The sequence below is a fragment of the Arachis stenosperma genome, chromosome 4 (genome assembly GCF_014773155.1).
Source record: "Arachis stenosperma cultivar V10309 chromosome 4, arast.V10309.gnm1.PFL2, whole genome shotgun sequence".
Lineage (NCBI taxonomy): Eukaryota > Viridiplantae > Streptophyta > Magnoliopsida > Fabales > Fabaceae > Arachis > Arachis stenosperma.
In genome coordinates this window covers 147,319,657-147,345,347 of record NC_080380.1, presented here as the reverse complement: position 1 = coordinate 147,345,347, position 25,691 = coordinate 147,319,657, and the positions used below count along the sequence as shown (strand labels likewise).

General features: G+C 33.0%; 3 protein-coding genes across 3 annotated transcripts; 2 read left to right on the top strand and 1 right to left on the bottom strand.

Moving 5' to 3' along the window:
- Positions 1-349: 349 nt before the first annotated feature.
- Positions 350-3,264, top strand: LOC130977056 (proline dehydrogenase 2, mitochondrial-like). Its single transcript, XM_057902055.1, has 4 exons — positions 350-1,190; positions 1,981-2,626; positions 2,727-2,967; positions 3,063-3,264. The coding sequence occupies exons 1-4, from the start codon at positions 636-638 to the stop codon at positions 3,103-3,105; spliced, it is 1,485 nt and encodes a 494-aa protein (XP_057758038.1). The 5' UTR covers positions 350-635; the 3' UTR covers positions 3,106-3,264.
- Positions 3,265-21,689: 18,425 nt separating this feature from the next.
- LOC130972964 (stress-induced protein KIN2-like) lies at positions 21,690-22,077 on the top strand. Its single transcript, XM_057897314.1, has 3 exons — positions 21,690-21,743; positions 21,838-21,906; positions 22,003-22,077. Exons 1-3 carry the CDS (start codon positions 21,690-21,692, stop codon positions 22,075-22,077), a joined length of 198 nt encoding a protein of 65 aa, XP_057753297.1.
- A 741-nt stretch (positions 22,078-22,818) lies between these two features.
- LOC130975877 (short-chain dehydrogenase reductase ATA1-like) lies at positions 22,819-24,663 on the bottom strand. The gene is made up of 3 exons (XM_057900598.1): positions 24,611-24,663; positions 24,050-24,527; positions 22,819-23,145 (listed from the first exon to the last, which is right to left on the bottom strand). The coding sequence occupies exons 1-3, from the start codon at positions 24,661-24,663 to the stop codon at positions 22,819-22,821; spliced, it is 858 nt and encodes a 285-aa protein (XP_057756581.1).
- Positions 24,664-25,691: the final 1,028 nt, after the last annotated feature.

Genomic DNA, 25,691 nt, shown 5'->3' with positions numbered 1-25,691 from the left:
GTCTCAGCTCTGAATCTCTCTCAAAATTTGGACTCTAACCTTAGTTTGTTCTCCTCAAATCACGCCCTGTTCAAACTAGTGACTAGATACCATTTCCATTTGTACTCCTCTCCCACCACCAAAAACAACAAACACCGCCCACCACCAACTTGCACAAAACTAAATTACAAGATAATCCCCTATTTTAAAGGGAATAAAACCAAGACCAATTAGGATAAAGATATCACACACTACCCTCATGCACTTGACTTCTTCCCACCATAACACACCCTTTATTTTTTCTTAATTACCTTAATTAACCTGAAACGTTTCGTTTCTTTCCCACCCCCTATATAATCCCCTCCAATCCCTCACTTCAAAAACCACATCTTTGCATCGCATCATCCCATTGCATCCCCAATAGGCCATATAACCAACGCACACCAAACAAACAAAGAGAAGGAGAGAGAGGGAGAGAAACAACAAAAACAACCAACAAACAACAAACATAAAAACAACCACCACCACCGCCGCCGCAACCACAATCGCAGCCGCACAACCAGATAAAAACTTCTTTTAAGATATACTGTGATAAGAATTTTTATTTATCGTTTTATATTCCGGAAAAAAAAAAAAAGAATCAACTCAAACCGTTGATGGCCACCCGCGTAATCCCACCAAGAATCCTGAGGAATCTGCGATACAACACAGCCACCAAGCCCTTGGCCTCGTCCCACCCTTCCTCCCTCTCCCCAACTCTCTCTCCTCCTTGTTTATCGGACCCTAAGCCGCCGTCCCAAACCGTCCTCCGCCCCGCCTTGGACCCGTCCGCCCTCAACTTCAACGACGTCCAGTCCCTCTTCTCCTACGTCCCAACCTCCAATCTCCTCCGCTCCACCGCCGTCCTCCATATCACGGCCGTCGAACCAATGGTCGACCTTGGAATGTGGATCATGCGGTCGAAGCTCTTCGAGGTCGAGGGGCTTAAGGACGTCATCCTCGCCGCCATCAGAAACACCTTCTACGGGCATTTCTGCGCTGGCGAGGATGCCGTCACCGCCGGAAAGAGCATCAGGGCTCTGAATGACGCTGGTTTGAGGGGAATGCTTGTCTACGGCGTAGAAGACGCTCATGACAACGAAGGTTGTGATCGGAACCTGAAATGTTTCCTTCACACCGTTGACGTCAGCAGATCGCTTCCACCATCTTCGGTAAAGCCTCTCATACTTACCATTCTTAACGGTTTTAATGGCTTCAATTTAATTAAAATGTTTTTGGCATGCCATGTTTATCACACCACTTTTTCTATACTAAATAAATGATGTACAGTTCTTAATTATTTTTTTTTCATTAACTGGTATATGTACATCGTTTATTAATTAGTATTAAATTTGGTGTTATAGATTTTGGTGTGCATGTATAAGATTCTGTCGTTTGTTTTTTGTTTGTGGTGTTGGGTTTTTGCATGTAACGGACGGCAACGAATGAACGTGAAAAGTGAAAACTCAATTCGATCTGCACGATCTGCATGAGAGAAGGAATGAATATGAACCATGGAGAAGAGAAGGAGAAAGAGAAGGAGAAGGAGTTGGAGAAGGAGGAGGAGGAGGAGATGCAAAAAAAATCATCAATCACCATCTATGGATGTTGGATCATTGGACCCCACCCCACTATTGCTGCTTTTTTGGTTCGGTGGTTGATCACATGGAACATATGAATTGTTGATGAATGGAAAAATCTAGTACGGTAATTGTTACTAGGGAACAAAGATTGATGATGTCTCAGATGGGGTTCATTCATCAGTTCATACACGCAATACTAGCTAGTGTGAACAGCAACTAAGAAAGAAACAAAGAATCTTCATGATGATGATTTCATCAATGTCTAGTATTTGGTAAAAGATAAAAAAAGCTAAGCACAATAACTTTTTTGGTTCGGTGGTTGATCACATGGGACTAATTGATGTTTGTTTCAAATTTCTTTGTAATTTTGATTTGACAGGTGAGCTTTGTGATTGTGAAAATAACTGCGATATGTCCCATGAGCCTGCTAGAGAGATTGAGTGACTTGCTAAGGTGGCAACAAAAAGATCCTTCTTTCAACTTGCCATGGAAGCAAGATTCATTCCCTCTATTCTCAGATTCAACACCATTGTACCACACAAGGAAGAGACCTGAGGCTCTAACACCACAAGAAGAGAGTGATCTTGAACTTGCAATGCAAAGACTCAATGAGCTTTCCCAAAAGTGTGTGCAAGCCAATGTTCCTTTACTGGTTGATGCAGAGCATACTTCAGTTCAACCAGCCATTGATTATTTTACCTACAATGCTGCCATTAATCACAACAAGGGTGAGAGCCCTATAGTGTTTGGGACCATGCAGACATACCTTAAGGATGCCAAGGAGAGGCTCTTGCTTGCAACAGAGGCAGCAGATAAGATGGGGATCCCAATGGGATTCAAGTTGGTGAGGGGTGCTTATATGTCTAGTGAGAGGAAATTGGCTTCTTCTTTGGGCTATGCTTCCCCTATTCACAACACCATTCAAGACACTCACAAGTGTTTCAATGATTGCTCCTCTTTTCTTCTTGAGAAAGTTGCCAATGGCCCTGGTGGCCTTGTTCTTGCCACCCATAATATTGAATCAGGTACTTACTTTTTAGTACTCTTAATAACAATTACATGAATATAGTTAGATAGATTAACATGTTTAATGGGAAATTAATGAATGTTGAATAATTTGGGCAGGGAAATTAGCTGCTGCAAAAGCACATGAGATAGGGATTGGAAAGGTGAACCACAAGCTTGAATTTGCACAGCTTCTAGGAATGTCAGAGGCACTTTCCTATGGTTTGAGCAATGCAGGGTTTCAGGTTAGTAAGTATATGCCATTTGGACCTGTAGAGACAGTCATGCCTTATCTTCTTAGAAGGGCTGAAGAGAATAGAGGGATGTTAGCAGCTTCAGGCTTTGATAGGTTACTAATGAGGTAATTAATTAATTAACCATTTCTAATTATTTTAATTTAACTAACCCTCTAAATTATTATCATTATTAATAAATTCTTTAATTTATTATGTGCAGGAAGGAGTTAGGAAGGAGACTAAAAGCTGCTTTAGGAGTTTAGTTTAGTTAAATTGTTGGGATGCATGGGATGTAATAATGTCTTTTGTGCAGGCAAAGATTAAAGATTGATTGCCTTATCATTGTACAAATTAGAGAATCTTGTATTCTTTTTTCTGAATTCTGAATTCAGATTAATGAAATGTGCATTGCCATTTCTGTATTTCCGTTTTTTTTGTGCATATATGCTGCAATTGAAACATACAAGCCATAGTTAGAATTTAAGCTGAATTGCACAAATTAAGAAATAATGAAATCGATTCACAAAAACTATATCAAAAGTTGAGGTTTAATAAGGTTCCAAGTTTATATAACAACAATGCAAGTTCTATAATTTTCTTTTCCTCAAATCTATCTAATCTATGTTAATGCTAAATTAAATTATCAGATAGAATAATAAACTTTAAACTATTTGTCTAGTGCTTAATGTTAGTGATCATCTCCACCTAACAAGGGCAAAAGTTGCATATCTACCAAGCATTAATTAAAGAAAGACAATCTAAACTTGAATACTACTATATGTTTAGAAAAAAAAATGATATTTAGGTATTTAATTAAATTAGTGCATGTGTTATTTTTGCACACTAATATTAAGGCATTATCTTAGTTAGGTGTCCATACAAATAATATTACCTATATCTGTTTTTTAAGTGTTTTTATTTAACTATTGGATTATTGGATCTAAATGGTTGATAGAATAAATTTGTTCTATTAAGCTAATAATATAATATATATACCTTGAAAGTAACCTCTTAATTTGAAATTTAAAGTATAAGTCTCTTTCATGCATTTTCAATGGTTCAATGGTAATCCTTACTTGTGGTCTTGTGAAGCATCCTATATGTTGGAATAAAAGGAGTAAAATGAGTCAAATCAAATGTAAATATCAAAGAAAAAGTCCAAAAGTTTGGCACTCTCTAAGGTTGGAAAATGACTCTCAGCCGAAAAGTGACACTTATTAGTAATATGATTCCAACTCCAAATACAAGAACAAAATAAATAATGATCCAAGTCCAAGTTGCATATTCCACTAGTTTAATTTCAATTCAAAGTTGTCTATTTTGTGAATAATAATAAAGAGAATATATATGTCATCAGTTTATCACCACTCGTTCCAATTGTTAGGATATGTTTATTACAACTTGTCCCTATATCTTCTGCCATATAATATAAATACAAGACTAATTACACTTGCTTTTTTTTTTTTAAGTTTAATAAAGTTCAACTCATTCTATTTCTAAAATTATACACTGATACTCCACTGGTTTTGATAGTAATACTTAGAATTCTTATAATTTTTTTTTAAGAAAGAACATTAAAAATGAAAAATTGAAAATTCTTATAAATAAAACTTAGCTCCCTCTTACAAGAAGTTCTTGTTCATTGTTTTTTGTCTAGCCATTATAAAGAATGGTTCTGGCCTACTTGATACTGTGACAAATCATCATAATAACATAAATTATTACATAAAAATATTTAATTAAATTAACACAATTTTATTTTGGCAAGTGGAAATCGGAAAGGCCAAAATTAGCCGCAAGTTGCAACAATGAAAGTGACCCAAGCCAAAAGAGTAAGGACAATGTGCACAAATTGTACATGCACAACAGCACAAGTGTATGCTCCATTAATAAATTATAAGTAATCATTTTAAGGCCAATTTTATGATTTTTTTTATTTGGTATCTAATTTTTGTCTAATTTATTTTTTATAATAATTTTTAAATATTTTAAATATTTTAATTTTTTATTTTTAAATTTAAAATTAATTATTCAATATTTTTTAGTAATTAAACAATAATTTTTTGACACTATTAGAAAACCTTATTTTAATTCAACGGACCAAAATGAAAGTTGAAGTCAAAGTTGGAGATTCCATTCCACCTATTGCTGAGTTGGATTCCATGGATTTTCTCCTGTCACGCAGACATTGCATTGAATCCCCATCATAATAGGAGGACAACCTAAAATAAAGTTCAACAAACATCATTTAAAACCAAAAGATACGCTCCACCATTAACATGTGCTTCTTTGTCCTTTTTTCTCGGTAGATTCCCATTAACTTGTGCATGTTAATTGTTAAGTGAATCTATGATCCTGGGAAGTAGGAACTCTTGAATTCTGTGATCTTAAAATATCCGAGATTTGTTGAATTTGCTAAAAATTGTGGTGAAGGTTTTTTTTAGAAGCAGAATTTTTCTTTTATTAAAAAATGTGTAAAGAATTTTAGGTCATGACATATTCAAGAATTTCTAAGAGTAACATACTTAAATAATTTGGTATATAATTCTCTTAATAATTAAGGTTTTTGTGCTCTAAAATATAAGAAACAATCATGCTAGAGAACTAAGATAGTTCTAGCAAAAAATTAGCCAAATGCATTTGGGTGAATCTAAAATCTCTACATGGATAGTGCTTATGATAAACATTAGGATGTTTCTTTTCTTTGTAAATTGGATAGTTTTGAATTTGTTTTCTGATTTATCATGTTTTAGGCATTTGAAGAGAGAAGGAGAGTGCGAAAGCTAATTGAATCAGTTTCTATGATTCACGTTGCAATGATACTGAATATATCTCCTCCTAATTTGAATGTGATAAAATATTTAATAACTAATATTTTAAATCATAAATAAATAAAACTAATATTACTATATTTATAATTAACTAAATTGTTCCATTCTGAACTAAATTAGAGTTGGTTCGATATACTTTTCCATAAAAAAATATTAACACTAAATAACTTTACCCTAATAAATAATGGAGAATGGTACGGTGTAAGAGTTAAGACAAATTAGTGGATACTCAACAAGATTTGACAGAGGCAGAGTGACACATGCACGAGATCCAATATTTATTTAACACACTATTTGTGTTCCTCAGACCTCAATTGTTGGTGGTAAGAAATTTCCACCTAAATATCCTAAACTACGCGTTTGAAAGAATAATAAGGGTAGAATGTTTATACTCTGAATTATAATTTTTTTATCTTTAACTATTATTATTATTATTATTATTATTATTATTATTATTATTATTATTATTATTATTATTATTATTATTATTATTTGGAGGCTTAAGCCTGATATAGATAAGTAAGTAACGGGTAATCATCAGTAGTTGAGACTCACTCAACAGTGCTTGATTCAAGTCAGACATTCTCAATTTCTCATTAAAATGTATAATGTAATTTTCTTTTAATACTTTATAAGCATATATACTATATCTTTTTACCCTAAATAAATATTTTTTATATATATACACACACAGACATACACCCTCAATACATTAATAATGAGCTCGGTTTTTTAAATGTTGGGGGGAAATGTAAAGTGTGTTCATACTATAAAAATTCAAATTAGACATTTATATGGGATTTTTTTTTTAAACTTTAAAGAACAACACTGTAATATATTAAACTTTTATGAACAACATGGTAATATATTTACCTTTTTCTAATTTTGGGTTTTTTTATGGTATTTTAATTCTAACAAATAAATGATTAATTCATCCTGAATTGGAATTCTATAAAAAAAAATTGTTGCTGGTGACTAATTCCATTTTTTCCCGGAGAAATTAAGGTTTACTTTAACTAATGCCGATTGGTTTGTGTAGGAAATGAATTTTTTTAATTATTAAAAAAAATTGAAAAAATAAAATATAATTTATAATCTTTTAATATTCTCTCTTTTATATTTTTTTTAGTTTTATTTATAAAAATTAATAATAAAAAATCATAATTTATTCTTTTAATTATTAAAAAAAGTTGAGAAAATCTATTTCTATTTGCGTGTATATATAGTTGACAAAATTATTTATGTTTCAATTTATTTGGATTTGGTTGTGTAATTTTATTATCTCATCAAATCAGATTTGGGTTTTTTATTGTATACTATTAAATATTTAATCTAACCGTGTCGCTTTAAATTCACTGATTGAAACAACTTTCATCAGTCAATGAATAAATGAACATTTTTTTATTTGAACAGGTGTGAAAACGTCTATGCCTTAGTTTATTAATTCATCCTGTATATATGTGTCTTAATTCTACTAACACGAGAAAAATAATAAAAAGATGAATAAAGATTTTTTTTATATAAATAATTATTAGATATTGATTTTAAAAAATATATTATTTTAAAATAAATTATATATTACTATTTATTCTCTCCGCATAAAAATATTTTTATTATAGAATTATTTAATAAATACTCCTAGACTCTTAGCTATAAAATAAATAAAAAATACTAAATATCAAAGTGTTTTCATTAACTAAGTTAACAAATTTATTAAAATTTAAACTTTAACCACGCACCTTCTTTTTTCTCCTTCTCCTCCTCCTCCTCTAACAAACGTCATTATCATCGCTGCCGCCACCACCACCAATACTACCACAGTCGTCGTCACTACGACTGCTGCCACTGTTGTCATCCACCATTATTACCACCGTCGTCGTCGCTGCTGCCACTGTCATCGGTGTCGTCGTTGTCTTCTTCTTCTTCTTCGTCTTCAACGTCGTCGTCTTCTTCTTCTTCTTCCTTCTTCAATTGTTGTTTAATTTCTTCTTCTTCTTTTATGAATTTGATATATCTTTTTTATTGAGTGAAATTGAAAAGGTACGAATGTCTTATTCTTCTTCCTTCTTCAACGTCTTGTTGTTGCTGTTTAATTTCTTTTTCTTTGTGAATTTGATGTATCCTTTTTATTGAGTGAAATTGAAAAGGTACGAATGTCTTTTATATTATTTTTCTATGCTCAATATTTGTGTGCTATAGTTGTGAATTTGTGTACTATGTTGAGCAAAAATGTGTGTTATGCTTAAATATTTGTGTGTTGTAATAAACCAAAATTTGTTTAATAATTTCTGACAAATTAGTATAAACTACCGCGTTATTAACTTTGATTACTTGTGTTATTTTTCTATATTCGATATTTGTGTGCTATTGTATATATTTTTGTTTTTTTTATTATGATTATTTATGATGATCTTAGCTAGTTTTCTTTAATTGAGTTGTTTGAAAAATTAGTATTATTCTATGATTCTTATTTTTGTGCCATATGTGCAAATTTGTATGCTATACTAAATAAAAATGTGTGCTATGCTTAATTACTTGTGTGCTATGATAAACCATAATTTATTTAATGATATCTGTCAAATTAGTGTGAGCTACCAAATTATTAGTTTTGATTATTTGTGTGCTGTGAAAATAAAAGGGTGTGCGTGTTGTTTCACTTTATTTGATTTACACATGTAATGTGATATGGTGTTTGCAGTGTTGATAGACAAATGCAAGAAAGACGAGGCAATCACTGAACTTTTCAAGAGCCATTGCATTTGAATTTGGATTTTCTAAATTTTGAATTTTCACTTTAGAGAATAAAGTGTGATCTCTTACCCTTAAATGGTTTCTCTCTCATATTTTTTCTTGGTCCCACCTATGAAATAAATGGTGAGAGATCACACTTTATTCTCTAAAGTAAAATTCAAAATTTAGAGGATCCAAATCCATTGTATTTAAAACTGATTTGCACCTCTATCTTATATCTAAGGACAACATTTCATGAACACAAAGGAGATGTGTTGGGTGCACTTAGAGATTGTTGTGCCGCACTCTCTATAAACCCTAACCACCAAGAAATGTTGGAACTACATATCAAAGTTAATAGCTATGAGCCATGATGACATACTTAAAAAGAATGTTAACAACATCTTTTTGTGTGTGTATTTTTTTTTTAAGGAAATGGAATCTGTAATATAACATTGGCTGGCAATAAATGGTGATTAGTTTACATGCCATGAAAAAAAATAAATGTATAATATAACTCAATAAAAGAATATACACAAATTTTGACCTCAAGAGCATATTTGTGTATGTGTGTGTGTTTTTTGGAAAATAGAACCTTTAATGTAACATTGGGTTGCAATGAATGGTGATTGATTTATACACCATAAAAAAAAGGGAGAGAAAAAATAAATGTGTAAAAGAACCCAATAAAAAAATACACACAGTTAAATTTAGCTGCAACAAAAATTTGTGTACTGTACTTTAAAAATTTGTGTGTTATCATTAAAAAATTTGTGTGTTATGTAAAAAAATTTGTGTGATATATAAATAAGTTTGTGTTATGTACAAATTTTTGTGTGCTATACTTCGAAATTTATATGTTTTCTAACAAAAATGTGTATATTGTAAAAAGTGTAGAAAGACTTGTATATATAGTGCAAACTCTTTGAATTATGTGCTAGTAAAGCACTCGAGTGCGTGTCATGTGTTTCATTTTGAGAATATTTTTTATTATAATTAAACTAATTTAGTTTGACTTAATTACTAAAATAATTTGTACATATAATATTACTATAAAATAAATACATGTGACAACTGACAAGTAATTTGAAAAAAAGTCACAATTACGACTAATTATGTTCACGTGGCTAGCTTGCAAAATATCATTTTAAAGAATTATATTGCTGCACTTCTTATTTATTTATAGTTAGAGAATTTAATTGAAGGCTTTATCAACTACGAATAACATATGATACATATATACAATACAACAAAAATATTTTTTGAGATAAATTTTTAACAACAATAAACATAAGAATTACCGATGACAGATCTAATAAATTTTAAAAGTGAAGTACAAATATATATAATACGATAATAATTTAATAATAAATATATTATTTGTATATAAAAAATTAATTATTAAATTATTCTTAATTATTATATATATATATATATAATTATAATACTAACAAGAGTATATACATAGGATTTGATTACTCTCCCAGTCTCTTTTCTTACTCATATATATCAAATTTTCTAATTACAATCTTAATACTACATAATAAAAAAGAATTAGAAAGAGGAGTTTATGCAACCTTTTGTAGGAGGAGGAGCCAACATCATGTGAAGGAGGAGGAGGAGGAGGAGGAGGAGGTGGTGGAGGTGGATGCCGAGGTAGAGGTGGAGGTTTTATTCCTCTTCTTCTAGTATATAAACGCTTATTCCAAAATAACTATATCATCCCTCATCACCTGGATATAGTAATCATACATTAAGCTTGTTGTCACTCACTTATATTGACGTCAGAATGAAAACAATGACACAATTTTACAATTAATTTGAAAAAAAATGAAACTCTTGAGAGATCTTATTGTTACCTTCATTGCCATATAAGTTCATGGATATTGACATCAGTGTCATGCCATGGCAATTTGGTTCTTTTTCAGTTGCACAAACAAGAGAATTTTTAACAATGCTGAAAACATATTTGCAGGAAAATTAAAATTAGAACATTCTCTTATGTTAGTCCTGAATTTTTGATTTCTTGAAATCTATAAAAAACAAATGCACCATATAATAAAGAAAAAGAGATTTATTACTTAAAGACTTTAGCTAAAATTTTTGGCATAGGGTCACTGATATTGTTGTAGGACAAATCACTGAAATTAATAATCACTGAAATAAAATAACCATAATTAGAATAAGAGAAAACTTTAAAAACAGAATTGTTAATACACAAAAAAGAAACAAAAAAAGAGATCAATGAATATTACAAAAAAGCAAGTTGTGTCATGTTAGTCAATGATTCTGGCAATTCACCATGAAGATTGTTATTATTGAGTCTTTTGAAAACAGTTTAAACAAATTAAACTCTTGAGCATTTAGACATCAAAATCAAATACTATAAACTTCCAAAAATCTTAGCTCATATGATATAATATGAGCTTACATGTATCGCAAACTTCTCAAGTGGCCAAGTGAGAGAATTTCACCATTGAAGAAGTTGTTAGAGAGATCAAGAGTTTGAAGCTTAGGAAGATTTTCCAACTCTGTTGGGCCACTGTAGGATCTTTCAACCACTGAATCGGTTCTGATACCACTTATTGAGCCACCGTGGGGAGCTCTCGACCACCAAATCAGCTCTGATGTCATTTGTTAGGATCTGATACCACTTGTTGGACCACTGTATCTGTGCATCTCTTACCTTGTCTTTCTACTGCATCATGGATCACCATCTTTCTTTTGTGTCTGCACATCTCTCACCTCGTCGGTTCTGATACCGCTTGTTGGATCAGTTGGGAAGCTCTCGACCACCGAATCTGCTTTGATACCACTTGTTGGACTCTGATTTCACTTGTTGGACTACTGTGGCAAGTTATCGACCACCGAATCGTCTCTAATAACACTTGTTATGATGAAACTAAGTACTCCCTCTTATACACTAATTGTCACCTTGAATAAATTTTCTTGGTTTAATATATTGGTCATTCTCGGATTTTAATGAAGTATTTATTAAGCACCTTCCATCACTATCTTTCATTTGTATTTTGTCACTATGAAGTATGAATATAAACCATCTTCTGAAATGACGAGTTTTCTTTTTTCTTATCATTGTCGGTTTTAGATGAACTAAATGTTACTGTTGCCAGCAAAGAGATGGAAGAAAAGAACGGTGGAAGATATCTTGGCATTGAATGTGTTATCGACTGTGAGGCAAAGGTAATTTTTTTTTTAAATTTCAAAATAAAAAATTACTATTTATTTATTAATTTATTTTTCTAATCTTCTGTTTTTATTTCAAGTCATTTTAAGACTTTTTCGATCAATATCAGAAAGATTTAAAAAAAGGCGGTCAATCGATCATTTTTCTTTTGGTTGGTGATAAGAAGAAAGTCATATTATTAAAAATGTAGCAGAACCGACAAAGGTGTTCTCTCAGTTGGACAAAATAATGTTGAAAGGAAAAAGAAGAAAGAGGGTGTACTTTTTGTTAGTTATGAATAATATATTGTGACTTATATGCTATTCTTAAGTGTGCTTGGCTTGAATGAGATTCACATATATTTACACAGTTTATATATAATTTCTTTTAGAAAATTCCTTTGTCATCTATATAAAGGGACTAGAGAGCTACTTTCACTCCTTCACTGATTTATTTTTTCATCTTTTATGTTCTTTTATGGTTGATATGATTATTGTTACTGATAGGAGCAAAGCTCTGGAACTTGGAGATATTGAATTCACAGAATTGGCATTATTATTGGAAAGCTTAATTTGTATGTTGCAGCTGATGGGATAAATCCTCAAAGGGTATATATACTCTATTCACTTTTTTTTTCCAATTTTTTCCACAACAACGGTTAAGTTTTCTATTGTTTGAATAACTCTATCAAACTTGAACTCTTTCTTTTTGAATATTAATCCAAATCTAACGTGTCATATACTCCAAATTTTAGTGAAAAAACTGGTGTCCAATCCTTCTTATACTCTTCGGTACATTGAATCTCAATAAAAAATCTAGACTCTCCTTTGTTATAGTCGATCACACCTATATAAGCTACCATCCTTTTAATAGATCACTATCTTGGTTTATCATGCTTCAATACAAGTTCATCAATAAATTAACTATTAGCATCCTATACAATTTTTAACCATGTTCTTTTTTTTTTCTCAACCCCGTAATATACCAAAAAAAATTTCTCTAAAAAAATTAAAATTGGCGCATCTTATTGTTATTATCGAGAGGCATTGGTGCAACAAAAAAATTTGTTTGGTTAAAATTATAGCCTTACAAGAGAGAGAAAGCAATGAACAAGAGAGGAAGGAGCCTCCAAAAATGTTTAAAGTTTTTAATAATAAACATTTTTTAGAAAAACACTAACCTCTTGTCTTTCAACTACGCCATGGATCCCCATCTCTCCTCTGTGTCTGCGCATCTCTCACCTTGTCGGCTCTGACATTATTGGTTGAGCCATTGTGAGGAGCTTTCAACCACCGAATCTGCTCTGATACCACTTGTTGGGCTCTGATACCGCATCTCTCACACCTGGTCTCTCACTCTCACCTCACTTTCCAAAATGACAGCCACCTCCCAGCTCTTTCTTTCTCTCTCTCTCTCTCTCTCTCTCTCTCTCTCTCACCTTAGTTCACTACCACAGTGCCACTGCACGCTCACCTCTGTATCCACGCCTCTCGTCGGATCCACCTCAACAGTATGGTCTCTCTCCTCCATCAGTGCTGTGTGCTTAGCCGCTCGCATCTTGCCGCGCCTCCACTAGTGAGTGTTCGTGCGCCTTGCTTGTGCTCATCATTCTCTGTCTCGTCACTGTCATGCACTCAGTCGCGAGCCTTTCTTGCGCTCGTCGTCGCCAACGGCAGCTGGTCTCCAAGGCTGATTCTCGTTGTCGTCTTTTTGCTTTGAGTCTTGCAGTCAGCTTTCTCCTCCTCATCGGCTTCTTTCGTGCAGCTGGAAGCTGGTCTCCGATTTAGTGAGTTCAAACAAATTCCCTAATAGTCTGACCGATCGATTTGGTTAATGGTTCCATTCTGACAACTATGAATTGCAGTTTAGTTTGTTTTGCAACATGGCATGTTACAACTATTGCTTTGCAGTTCAGTTTACCTTATGACCCATACTCCTAAGAGATCCATACTCCGACCTGTTTGCTTTGATGCATGTTACAATTAAATCTTTTTTCTTTTGTATATATCATTAATTTATGAATAAAATGTTGTGTTTGCTTAAATCAATTCTTTAGATGAATTCTCACCCTCTATTTATAGGAGGAGAGAATGATCACTCTCTCCAACCCTCTAACTTGGTAGAACCATCAGTCTCTCCAATCCTTTAAACTTCTATAATGAAGTCAGTTATTATTGTTTTCTCTATCATACTAATTGCATTTTCATCTCCTCCTACTTCCGGTGCTTAACAATTCTTCAAATTTGTCCTACAATGGCCACTTTTTGAGGAGCTTTCAACCACCGAATCAACACTGATACCACTTGTTGGGCTCTGATACTGCATATCTCACCCCGGCTCTCTAACTCTCACCTAAACTTCCAAAATAACAGCCACCTTCTCTCTCTCTCTCTCTCTCTCTCTCTCTCTCTCTCACCTCCCTTAGTTCACTGCCACAGTGCCACCGCACGCTCCCCTCCGTATCTGCGCCTCTCGTCGGATCCACCTCACCATATTTTCGCGAGTCGAGTCTGGCCTCTCTCCTCCGTCTGAGCTGTGTGCTTGGCCGAGTGCTCGTCCTCGTTGGCAGCAGAAGCAGCAGATCCTGGACTGGTCGTCGTCATTCTCTGTCTCGTCACTATCATGCACTCAGTCGCGAGCCTTTCTTGCGCTCGTCGTCGCCAACGGCAGCTGGTCCCCAAGGCTGATTGTCGTTGTCATATTTTTGCTTCGAGTCTTGCAGTCAGCTTCCTCTTCATCATCAGCTTCTTTTGTGCAACTAGAAGCTGGTCCTTGATTTAGTGAGTTCCAACAAATTCTCCAATAGTCCGACCGACCGATTTGGTTAATGGTTCCGTTCTGACAACTATGAATTGTAGTTTAGTTTGTTTTGCAACGTGGCATGTTACAATTATTGCTTTGCAGTTCAGTTTACCCTATGACCCATACTCCTAAGAGATCCATACTCCGACCTATTTGCTTTGATGCATGTTACAATTAAATCTTTTTTTCTTTTTTATATATCATTAATTTATGAATAAAATATTGTATTTGCTAGAATCAATTCTTTAGATGAATTCTAACCCTCTATTTATAGGAGGAGAGAATCATCACTCTCTCCAACCCTCTAACTTGGTAGAACCATCAGTCTCTCCAACCCTTTAAACTTCTAGAATGAAGTCAGTTTTTATTGTTTTTTCTATCATACTAATTGCATTTTCATCTCCTCCTACTTCCGGTGCTTATCAATTCTTCAAATTTGTCCTACAATGGCCACTTTTTGAGGAGCTTTCAACCACCGAATCGGCACTGATACCACTTGTTGGGCTCTGATACCGCATCTCTCACCCCGGTTCTCTCACTCTTACCTAACCCTCCAAAATGACAGCCACCTCCTATCTATCTATCTCTCTCTCTCTCTCTCTCTCTCTCACCTCCCGTAGTTCACTGCCACAGTGCCACCGCACGCTTCCCTCCATACCTGCGCCTCTCGTCGGATCCACCTCACCATGTTTTCGCGAGTCGAGTCTGGCCTCTCTCCTTCGTCTGTACTGTGTGCTTGGCCGAGTGCTCGTCCTTGTCGGCAGCAGAAGCAGCAGGTCTTGGACTGGTCATCGTCATTTTCTGTCTCGTCACTGTCATGCACTCACTCGCGAGCCTTTCTTGCTCTCGTCGTCGCCAACGGCAGCTGGTTCCCAAGGCTGATTGTCGTTGTCGTCTTTTTGCTTCGAGTCTTGCAGTCAGCTTCCTCCTCATCGTTGGCTTCTTTCGTGCAACTAGAAGCTGGTCCCCGATTTCGTGAGTTCCAACAAATTCTCTAATAGTCCGACCGACCGATTTGATTAATGGTTCCGTTTTGACAACTATGAATTGTAGTTTAGTTTGTTTTGCAACATGGCATGTTACAACTATTGCTTTGCAGTTCAGTTTACCCTATGACCCATACTCCTAAGAGATCCATACTCCGACCTGTTTGCTTTTATGCATGTTGCAATTAAATCTTTTCTTCTTTTGTATATATCATTAATTTATGAATAAAATGTTGTGTTTGCTTAAATCAATTCTTTAGATGAATTTTAACCCTCTATTTATAGGAGGAGAGAATCATCACTCTTTCCAACCCTCTAACTTGGTAGAACCATCAGCCTCTCCAACCCTTTAAACTTCTAGAATGAAGTCAGTTTTCATTGTTTTCTCTATCATACTAATTGCATTTTCATCTCCTCCTACTTTCGGTGCTTATCAATTCTTCAAATTTGTCATACAATGGCCACTTTTTTAGGAGCTTTCAACCACCGAATCGGCACTGATACCACTTGTTGGGCTCTGATACCGCATCTCTCACCCCGGCTCTCTCACTCTAACCTCACCTTCCAAAATGACAGCCACCTCTCTCTCTCTCTCTCTCTCTCTCTCCCTCTCTCACCTCCCTTAGTTCACTGCCACAGTGCCACCGCACGCTCCCCTCCGTATCTGTGCCTCTCGTCGGATCTACTTCACCATGATTTTACGAGTCGAGTCTGGCCTCTCTCCTCCGTTTGTGGTCGGCAGCAGAAGCAGCAGGTCCTGGACTGGTCGTCGTCATTCTCTGTCTCGTCACTGTCTAAAATTCAGTCGCTAGCCTTTTTTGCCCTCGTCATCACCGATGGCAGCTAGTCCCCAGGGCTGATTGTCGTTGTCATCTTTTTGCTTTGAGTCTCGCAGTCAACTTCCTCCTCAGCGTCGGCTTCTATCGTGCAACTAGAAGCTGGTCCCCAATTTGGTGAGTTCCAACAAATTTCCTAATAGTCCGATCGGCCGATTTGGTTAATGGTTCTGTTCTGACAACTATGAATTACAGTTTAGTTTGTTTTACAACATGGCATGTTACAACTATTGTTTTGCAGTTCAGTTTACCCTATGACCCATACTCCTAAGAGATCCATACTCCGACCTGTTCACTTTGATGCATGTTACAATCAAATCTTTTCTTCTTTTGTATTTAACATTAATTTATGAATAAAATATTGTGTTTGCTTAAATCAATTCTTTAGATGAATTCTAACCCTCTATTTATAGGAGGAGAGAATCATCACTATCTCCAACCCTCTAACTTGGTAGAACCATCAATCTCTCCAACCCTTTAAACTTCTAGAATGAAGTCAGTTTTCATTATTTTCTCTATCATACTAATTACATTTTCATCTCCTCCTACTTCCGGTGCTTATCAATTCTTCAAATTTGTCCTATAATGGCCACTGTGAGGAGCTTTCAACCACCGAATCGGCTCTGATACCACTTGTTGGGCTCTGATACCGCATCTCTCACTCCGGCTCTCTCACTCTAACCTCACCTTCCAAAATGACTGCCACCTCCTATCTCTCTCTCTCTCTCTCTCTCTCTCACCTCCCTTTGTTCACTGCCACAGTGCCACCGCACGCTCCCCTCCGTATCTGCGCCTCTCGTCGGATCCACCTCACCATGTTTTCGCGAGTTGAGTCTGGCCTCTCTCCTTCGTCTATGTTGTGTGCTTGGCCGAGTGCTCGTCCTCGTTGGCAGCAGAAGCACTAGGTCCTGGACTGGTCGTCGTCATTCTCTGTCTCGTCACTGTCTCGAACTCAATCGCGAGCCTTTTTTGCACTCGTCATCGCCGATGGCAGCTGGTCCCCAGGGCTGATTGTCGTTGTCTTCTTTTTGCTTCGAATCTTGCAGTCAACTTCCTCCTCATCGTCGGCTTCTTTCGTGCAACCAGAAGCTGGTCCCCGATTTGGTGAGTTCCAACAAATTCTCTAATAGTCCGACCGACCGATTTGGTTAATGGTTCTGTTCTGATAACTATGAATTGCAGTTTAGTTTGTTTTGCAACATGGCATGTTACAACTATTATTTTGCAGTTCAGTTTACCCTATGACCCATACTCCTAAGAGATCCATACTCCGACCTGTTTGCTTTGATGCATGTTACAATTAAATCTTTTCTTCTTTTGTATATATCATTAATTTATGAATAAAATGTTGTGTTTGCTTAAATCAATTCTTTAGATGAATTTTAACCCTCTATTTATAGGAGGAGAGAATCATCACTCTTTCCAACCTTCTAACTTGGTAGAACCATCAGTCTCTCCAACCCTTTAAACTTCTGGAATGAAGTTAGTTTTCATTGTTTTCTCTTTCATACTAATTGTATTTTTATCTCCTCCTACTTCTGGTGCTTATCAATTCTTCAAATTTGTCCTATAATGGCCACTGTTAGGAGCTTTCAACCACCGAATCGGCTCTGATACCACTTGTTGGGCTCTGATACCGCATCTCTCACCCCGACTCTCTCACTCTCACCTCACCTTCCAAAATGACAGCCACCTCCCAGCTCTCTCTCTCTCTCTCTCTCTCTCTCTCTCTTTCACCTCAGTTCACCACCACAGCGCCACTGCACGCTCCCCTCCGTATCCGCGCCTCTCGTCATATCCACCTAACCATGTTCTCGCGAATCGAGTCTAGCCTCTCTCCTCTGTCTGTGCTGTGTGCTTGGCTGCTCGCGTCTTGCTGCGCCTCCGCTGGTGAGGGCTCGTGCGCCTTGCTTGTGCTCGTCTTCGCCGGCGGCAGAAGCAGCAGGTCCCGGACTGGTCGTCGTCATTCTCTGTTTTGTCACTGTCTCTCACTCAGTCGCGAGCCTTTTTTGCGCTCATCGTCGCCGACGGCAGCTGGTCCCTGGGGCTGATTGTCGTTGTCGCCTTTTTGCTTCGAGTCTCACAGTCAGTTTTTTCCTCATCGTCGGCTTCTTTTGTGCAACTAGAAGCTGGTCCCCAATTTGGTAAGTTCCAACAAATTCCCCAATAGTCCGATCGGCCGATTTGGTTAGTGGTTCCGTTCTGACAACTATGAATTGCAGTTTAGTTTGTTTTGCAACATGGCATGTTATAACTATTGCTTTGCAGTTCAGTTTACCCTATGACCCATACTCCTAAGAGATCTATACTCTGACCTGTTTGCTTTGATGCATGTTACAATTAAATCTTTTCTTCTTTTGTATATATCATTAATTTATGAATAAAAAGTTGTGTTTGTTTAAATCAATTCTTTAGATGAATTCTAACCCTCTATTTATAGGGGGAGAGAATCATCACTCTCTCTAACCCTCTAACATGGTAGAACCATCCGTCTTTCCAACCCTCTAAATTTCTATAATGAAGTCAGTTTTCATTGTTTTCTCTATCATACTAATTGCATTTTCATCTCTTCCTACTTTTGATGCTTATCAATTCTTTAAATTTGTCCTACAATGGCCACCATCCCTTCAGCTTGAACATGGAGTACTGACAACCTAAAAGAATTTCACAATACACGGTTTATGGCCCGAAAATGCCTCTTATCCTTCGCCACAATTTTATCCTACAAACGATCCATTTGCCATATTCAAAATGTAGACTTTAACATCTCAATTAGCGATTGATTGGCCAAGTCTATATGGCAAAAAAATTCAATAGCAAATTTTGGGAAAGTCAATAGGATAAACATGGAATTTGTAAGGTAACTTTAAACAATTTGAATATTTTAAATTAGCGATTACTATTAAAAATAGGTTGGACATTCTGAGCATACTAAAAAATGCAAGATTAGGTCCTAATGCAATTACAACTTATAATTATGTTGATATTATTAATGCAATAAAAGTTAAGATTGGTCAAGTTAAACCCCAACTAACGTGCATACAATATCAACCTCAATCTCATCTTCAACCCCAAAATGATATGTTATTCCTTGAGGTTCGTATATGTCTTGATGCTAATGGAGTGAGATATATCTCATGTCCTATTAATAGAGGCATCCCTACTACTTTATGTAAAAGATATCCTATTAAAATATCCGTATGATCAATTATTATTATTATTATTATTATTATTATTATTATTATTATTATTATTATTATTATTGTGTGAAGAATAGCGATCAATTATTGATTTTTCAAAAATAAATATGTTTGTATCCAATTATTATTATTATGTGAAAAATAGGTATCAATTATGGTTCCTAAAAATAAATATGCTTGTTGTACCCAATTATTATTATTATTATTATTATTATTATTATTATTATTATTATTATTATATATGTAAAAAATAGGGATCATTAGTTATTATAATGGAATGGAATTAAATTTGGAGATCTATTTTAAGGTAACATCATCAAATTGCAGTTTAGTTTGCTTTGCAGTTTAGTTGTGAAATTATCTAATTTGATAGATTATTTATCTTTCAGAAAATGAGTTTGGGTTTAAATGGTTGATGAGCTAGTTCTTTTCTAGGCAAAGTTCTGTGAGAAATTAGAAGCTAACTTCAATGAAACAACCAAAAAATTAGATGGTCTTTATAAAGAAAAATATAAAAATAATTTATAAACAATCTTTATTTACCAAAACAGGGTTATTAGTTTGACTTTCTTTATCAATTGGGAGTTTAAATTTTGTAGTCTATAAAATTGTTATGCCTAATTGACTATTATTATTTTTGTCATGTGTATAAACATTAAACAGTCACTTGCCATCACTTATCTTTGGGTTTACTTTTAAATTGGATATGCCGCTTTATGAAAAAAAATAAAAAAAATTTATAGAAACTATTACAAAGATTACACTAAAGAACTAAGTGCAGGAGAAATTATTAAAGGAGTTTCTATAAAAATATGAGAAAAGTTCTATTTTATATTTTATTATTTTTTTTCAAAAAATTTAAGGAAGCAAGAGAGAAAATTTTAAAAATTTTAAATTTTTTTGTGCCTCTTGAATTTTTTTATTTATTCTTTATCTTTTGATATTTCTTATTTGCGATTGAAATTGATTAATAAATATATAATTTGAGAAAAAAATAAAAAAATATAAAATTAAATTTTTAATATTTTTTATAATTTGCAAAAAAATTACATAATGATTAATTAATTAAATTAACAAAATTTAGATTAGATTAAAGTTAAAGTTAATCATAATAGATTAATTAATTTTATTTTAGTTAATAATAAAAAAATATGTCACAAAGGATAATTTACCTTTTAATTTAGAAAAAATTAAATAGTATTTACCTTATAATTATGTTAAAAATCACTAGTTATGTGATTGTGAGATTTTGTCATTAACGAGGAAGTATAAACATATAGTTGTCCTTAATTTTTATCGTATAGTTTTCCAATATATATAATTAGTTATTTGTGTAAAATTCCTTTAGTACTTAAAATTATTATCAGTGTATGGATATACAAAATAATATTCAAATTTCTAATACTTATTTAAGTAGACTAATAAATTAAACATTAGACCAATTAAATTAAGCTGGTTTATTAAATTTTTATTTGATAACAATATAAAGTTTCTTTGCACAAACGTCCTTTTTCTTTTTTGGGTCATCAAAACTCAAAAGTTGCTACCCGTAAATGTTTTTGGTTTGTTAACAACTAAAACTTTTAGTTCATTACAAATGAGCAGTATTCAACAAATAAGTAAAAATCAATTTAACCCATTTTGGGGCCTATTGGGCATTTCATTTCATGAGGCCATGAAAATCAGCCCATTTATAAAACTGTCTTCTATCAAAAACTTAGTTGTATATCTTTTTTTATTTTGTTTTTGGAAAATATATAATAAAACGAAACACTAAACCAAAAAAAAAAAAAAACAAAACAACAATTAGGAGAGGCTATGTATGTAAGAAATTTTAATGTGGAGTTAGTTCATGTTTGTTGTGTACTCAGTTATATTTCAGATCTCTTCTATTAAATATATTTTCCCAACCATTTTATTTTTCATGTAAAATTAATAGACTTGGTCCCAAAAGTGAATATTATAAATAATTGAGTATATTAAAAAAAAACTCAAATTAATAATCTACAAGAAAAAATTAACCCTAAAAAACAGAAAGAGTATTCTCCACCACATCTCTCCTATTCAACCGGTTTTAGCTAAAGGCAATGTAAGAATTCCACAAAGGATCCTGAATTTTTGGTACCTAAAATTCCGTAGAATACAAATACTATTGAAACTTTTGCATATAAATATCAATAGAATTCAGATTAATAATATTCATCACTCACTTGAACTCCTCTCTAATACATCATTATTCAGTTAATCAGTTCCATTACACTTTCAAATTAAAGAAGATATGGACTCAGAGAAGTTGAGCTTCCAGGCTGGAGAGGCCAAGGGCCAAGCTCAGGTTTGATTACACTCAAAATAATTAACAAACGATTTATAATAATGGAGATCACATAGAATTAATTATGTATGATCTTCTGTGATTATGATTGCAGGAGAAGGCAAGCAACTTGGTAGACATGGCTAGCAATGCAGCTCAATCTACAAAAGAAACCATGCAACAGGTCCCAATTATTAATTTATATTATCTTATATATACATATACAATATTAATGATGTGAAATTCATAGATATTTTTTTAATTTATTTTATATGTGCAGGCTGGTCAGCAGATGATGGCAACAGCACAAGGAGCTGCTGAAGCTGTGAAGAATGCAACTGGCATGAACAAATGAAGATCTATAGGATTCAAGATGGATTTAATTTGATCATCAAGTTTCACTCAGTTTTTGAATTTAATTTCTTCTCTTTTATTTAGGTTTGTTTTTATGTGACTCTTATTAATTAAGGAGTCCTATGAATAACTATCAAGTACTGTTTTAAGAGCAAATTAAAAACAGTATATGATGTAGCCCTTATTCTATTAATCAATGAAATTACATATCTCAGGATAATTTTAATATTTCTTTTTTCTTTTTTCTTTTTAATTAGTTCATGAGTGATAATTATTCAAAATGATTAGTTTTTGCAAATTTTTATCTGAACAATCTAGATAACTAAAAGGGATCTAACCAACAACAAGTTAACAAGTATTTTTAAATTGTACTCCATACTAATTAATTGTCATTAATTAGTGATTATTTAAATTTTACTTTTTAAAAAATATAAAATTATTAATTATTAATTCCAGTTGTTTAAAATTGGCTGATTAAAAATTATTTATTTATATTTTTCCAATAACTATGTATAAGCAAATTAAATTATACTCGTATGTTATATATTCATTTAATAAAATTCGATCAAAACAATTCGACTAAATATTTATTTTAGTCAAAATAATCTTGAGCCGAATTTAATAACTTCAGACTAAATTAGAAATATACATATACATCTTATTATAATTCATTAATTCTTGAGTATGGAGCAATAAATTATAACTATAAATAGCATATATTATAGTCCATTTGAACTAAAATTTACAGTGAATTTAGATCTTGATAGATGAAACTCATGTGACCAAAAGCAGAAGTGTAGCCTCCATCAACTTTCAAAGAGTGTGCAGTTATGAAGGAAGATTCATCACTAGCCAAGAAGAGAGCAGCATGTGCCACATCTTCAGCAGTTGAACCTTTCCCTTTGAGCAAACTTGCATTCTTCCCAATATAGTCCTTCAATTCTTGGGGGGTAATCTCTCTCCCAAACCTTTTAAAAGCACTTAGAAGCATCTCTGAGGGAACACCATGTGGAGATATGCTATTAACTCTAATCAAATGCACTCCTAACTCACAAGCAGCACTTCTCACCTATATATTATGAATAAGAGTATTATTAAATGCATAGTTAGGGACATTTTATAACATTGAGAGACAAGACTAATATTAAAACAAACAAAAAGAGCTATTTAATAAGAAACTTTTTTATATATACATAACATAATTGAACATTATAAGATAATATATAACAAATTTTTTTATACTTATTTTATCACTTATGAAATTTTAGTATAATATTCTTTTAATATTTAATTTTTTTATTTTTGTTATCGAATCGAATTAAGTATCAATAAAAATAAATTATATACAAATGATATATATAATTCATGAAAATAATAAATAAAAACGTCTTTGGCTTAGATGAGCCAAATGAAGAAAAACAGAAAAATATAGTAATTTAATAAGAAAATTCATAATAAAAAATTTTGAAGTAGAAAAATTGCATACAAATACAGATACTTTACATATAAATATTAGGTAGCGTTTGTTTTGAGATATGAGACATAAATTGGGAGACTGAGACTCAATATCATATTTATTGGTTCAGAAATTGGTACTAAAATTTCTATCTCTGTCTCTAAAATTTCAGTATTTCAGTACCTCCAAAAAATAAGGACACAGTGAACTAAAATTTTTAAAGATAAAGACTAAAACTTTAATAAAATTTTATACCTAAAATACTTTTATTTCAATTAATTAATTTCAATTTTACCCTTTCTGCAAATTAAAGTAGAATTTCATTCTTATTTTAATTTCTGTCTCTCACGTTGCACCAAATAGAATACTAAAATTTATTTCAATCTCTATTTCTTAGTCTCTGTCTCTCAATTTCAGTCTTTCCATCTCTTTCTCTCCACCAAATACTACCTTACATATAAACATGAGTATATATAGATAAAATATTTGTATGATAATAATTAATAAAGCTTCTCACCAAACCATCAATTGCTGCTTTGGACAAAGTATATGGATGGGCACCTAAACCACCCATGATTGATGAGGCACTTGAGGTGCATATGATGGACCCTCCTTTTTGGCCATTGATCATAGCCTTAGAAGCATGTTTGATTCCATGTATGGTTCCATTGAGGTTTATGGATAACAAGTGTTTCACATCTTCCATGTCAAGGCTTGTAATGCTTCCATCAACACCTGCAATTCCAGCATTGTTGAACATTATGTGTAATTGTCCCTTCCATGAGATTGCAAGGTTAATGGCTGATTCAACATCTTGTTCCTTTGACACATCACAGTGTATGAATCTTCCACCAACGGATTCAGCTAGTGAGGCACCAAGATCATCAAGAACATCAGCAATCACAACATGTGCTCCATTTTCTGCAAACAATTTTGCTGTGGCTGCTCCTATTCCTCTTGCACCACCAGTTATCACTGCCACCTTGTTTACAAGCCTTAGAAAAATCAAATTAGAAAACATAAGCAACCTTATAATAATTAATTAATTAGTTGGAATAATTATTTTCATAATACAAACCTCTTTGAAGGTGATTTTCTTGTTTCCTCATTTAGTTTCATATGTGGCTCCATTGCATTCCTGTGATGATTTCTTTTGATTTAATTTAATTTAGTTTAATTTGCTCCCTTATATTCAACAATTAGATAGATTTTATATATGGTCAATGAATGTATGAGGTGCATAAAAAACAGGTGCTCTTGGGAACATGCTTGTTGTACCTTATAACTACACCTCACTTCTTGTTTTTAGTTTCTATTGATTTCTTGATTCCACCATCTTTGTTTGGTTTATCTAATTTCATTCAAAGCTCATGTTCTAAAATGATTTTAATTTTTAAACTCATGTTCTTAAATATTTTTAATACTCACTCAATTTTTTTATTTTTACCGTTTAAAGTTGCTATTCTAAAAAATGTACATTTGTTGCATACTGTGAGAAGCATGGAGATTTTCTTGATTTGTCGTGTTTCTGTGTCAAACACATTTTAAACACGATCCACATTGATATTTGTCTGACACACGTGTTTTCTATGTGCAATCGTCTCTTAATAGAAAATAAAAAATTTTCTCCGAATACACTTGGACACACTTAAATATTATCACATGTCAGCGTGTCCAGTCCTATTTTTAATATATATTATTGAAACAAGTTTAGAAATAATATATATTATTAATTATTAAAACAAAATATATTTCAAATATTTTATATAATTAAAAAATTAATTTATATTTTGATATCAATAAAATACTAAAATATCATTATAATTTATCTAAAAAATACTTTATATTTTATATATAGCATGTTTCATATCTTATAAAAATTTTAAATTTGTATGTCTCGTGTCCGTATCAATGTCCATACATTATAGGTTGCATAGCAAACATACGTTTTAATTATGTTATATATAATATATATAATCATTTTATAAAAATACATATTTGGTATTTAAAAAGTCAATTATATTACTATAAAAAATAATTATTTACTTATAATAAGTTTGATTATTCTACTGTAATATATTTAATTATTTTAGTAATTGATTATTTTATTAAAAGATATATAAAATAATATGTATAAATGAAGAGTTTGAAAAATTTCA

Excerpts from the sequence above, each read along its gene's own strand:
- LOC130977056 (XM_057902055.1), top strand. The coding sequence starts at position 636 with ATGGCCACCCGCGTAATCCCACCAAGAATCCTGAGGAATCTGCGATAC. Across the intron at positions 2,627-2,726 it reads CACCCATAATATTGAATCAG|GGAAATTAGCTGCTGCAAAA; the intron begins GTACTTACTTTT and ends TAATTTGGGCAG. Across the intron at positions 2,968-3,062 it reads TTTGATAGGTTACTAATGAG|GAAGGAGTTAGGAAGGAGAC; the intron begins GTAATTAATTAA and ends TATTATGTGCAG.
- LOC130972964 (XM_057897314.1), top strand. The coding sequence starts at position 21,690 with ATGGACTCAGAGAAGTTGAGCTTCCAGGCTGGAGAGGCCAAGGGCCAA. Across the intron at positions 21,744-21,837 it reads AGGCCAAGGGCCAAGCTCAG|GAGAAGGCAAGCAACTTGGT; the intron begins GTTTGATTACAC and ends TTATGATTGCAG. Across the intron at positions 21,907-22,002 it reads CAAAAGAAACCATGCAACAG|GCTGGTCAGCAGATGATGGC; the intron begins GTCCCAATTATT and ends TTATATGTGCAG.
- LOC130975877 (XM_057900598.1), bottom strand. The coding sequence starts at position 24,663 with ATGGAGCCACATATGAAACTAAATGAGGAAACAAGAAAATCACCTTCA. Across the intron at positions 24,528-24,610 it reads AGAAAATCACCTTCAAAGAG|GCTTGTAAACAAGGTGGCAG; the intron begins GTTTGTATTATG and ends GATTTTTCTAAG. Across the intron at positions 23,146-24,049 it reads AAGCAGCAATTGATGGTTTG|GTGAGAAGTGCTGCTTGTGA; the intron begins GTGAGAAGCTTT and ends CATAATATATAG.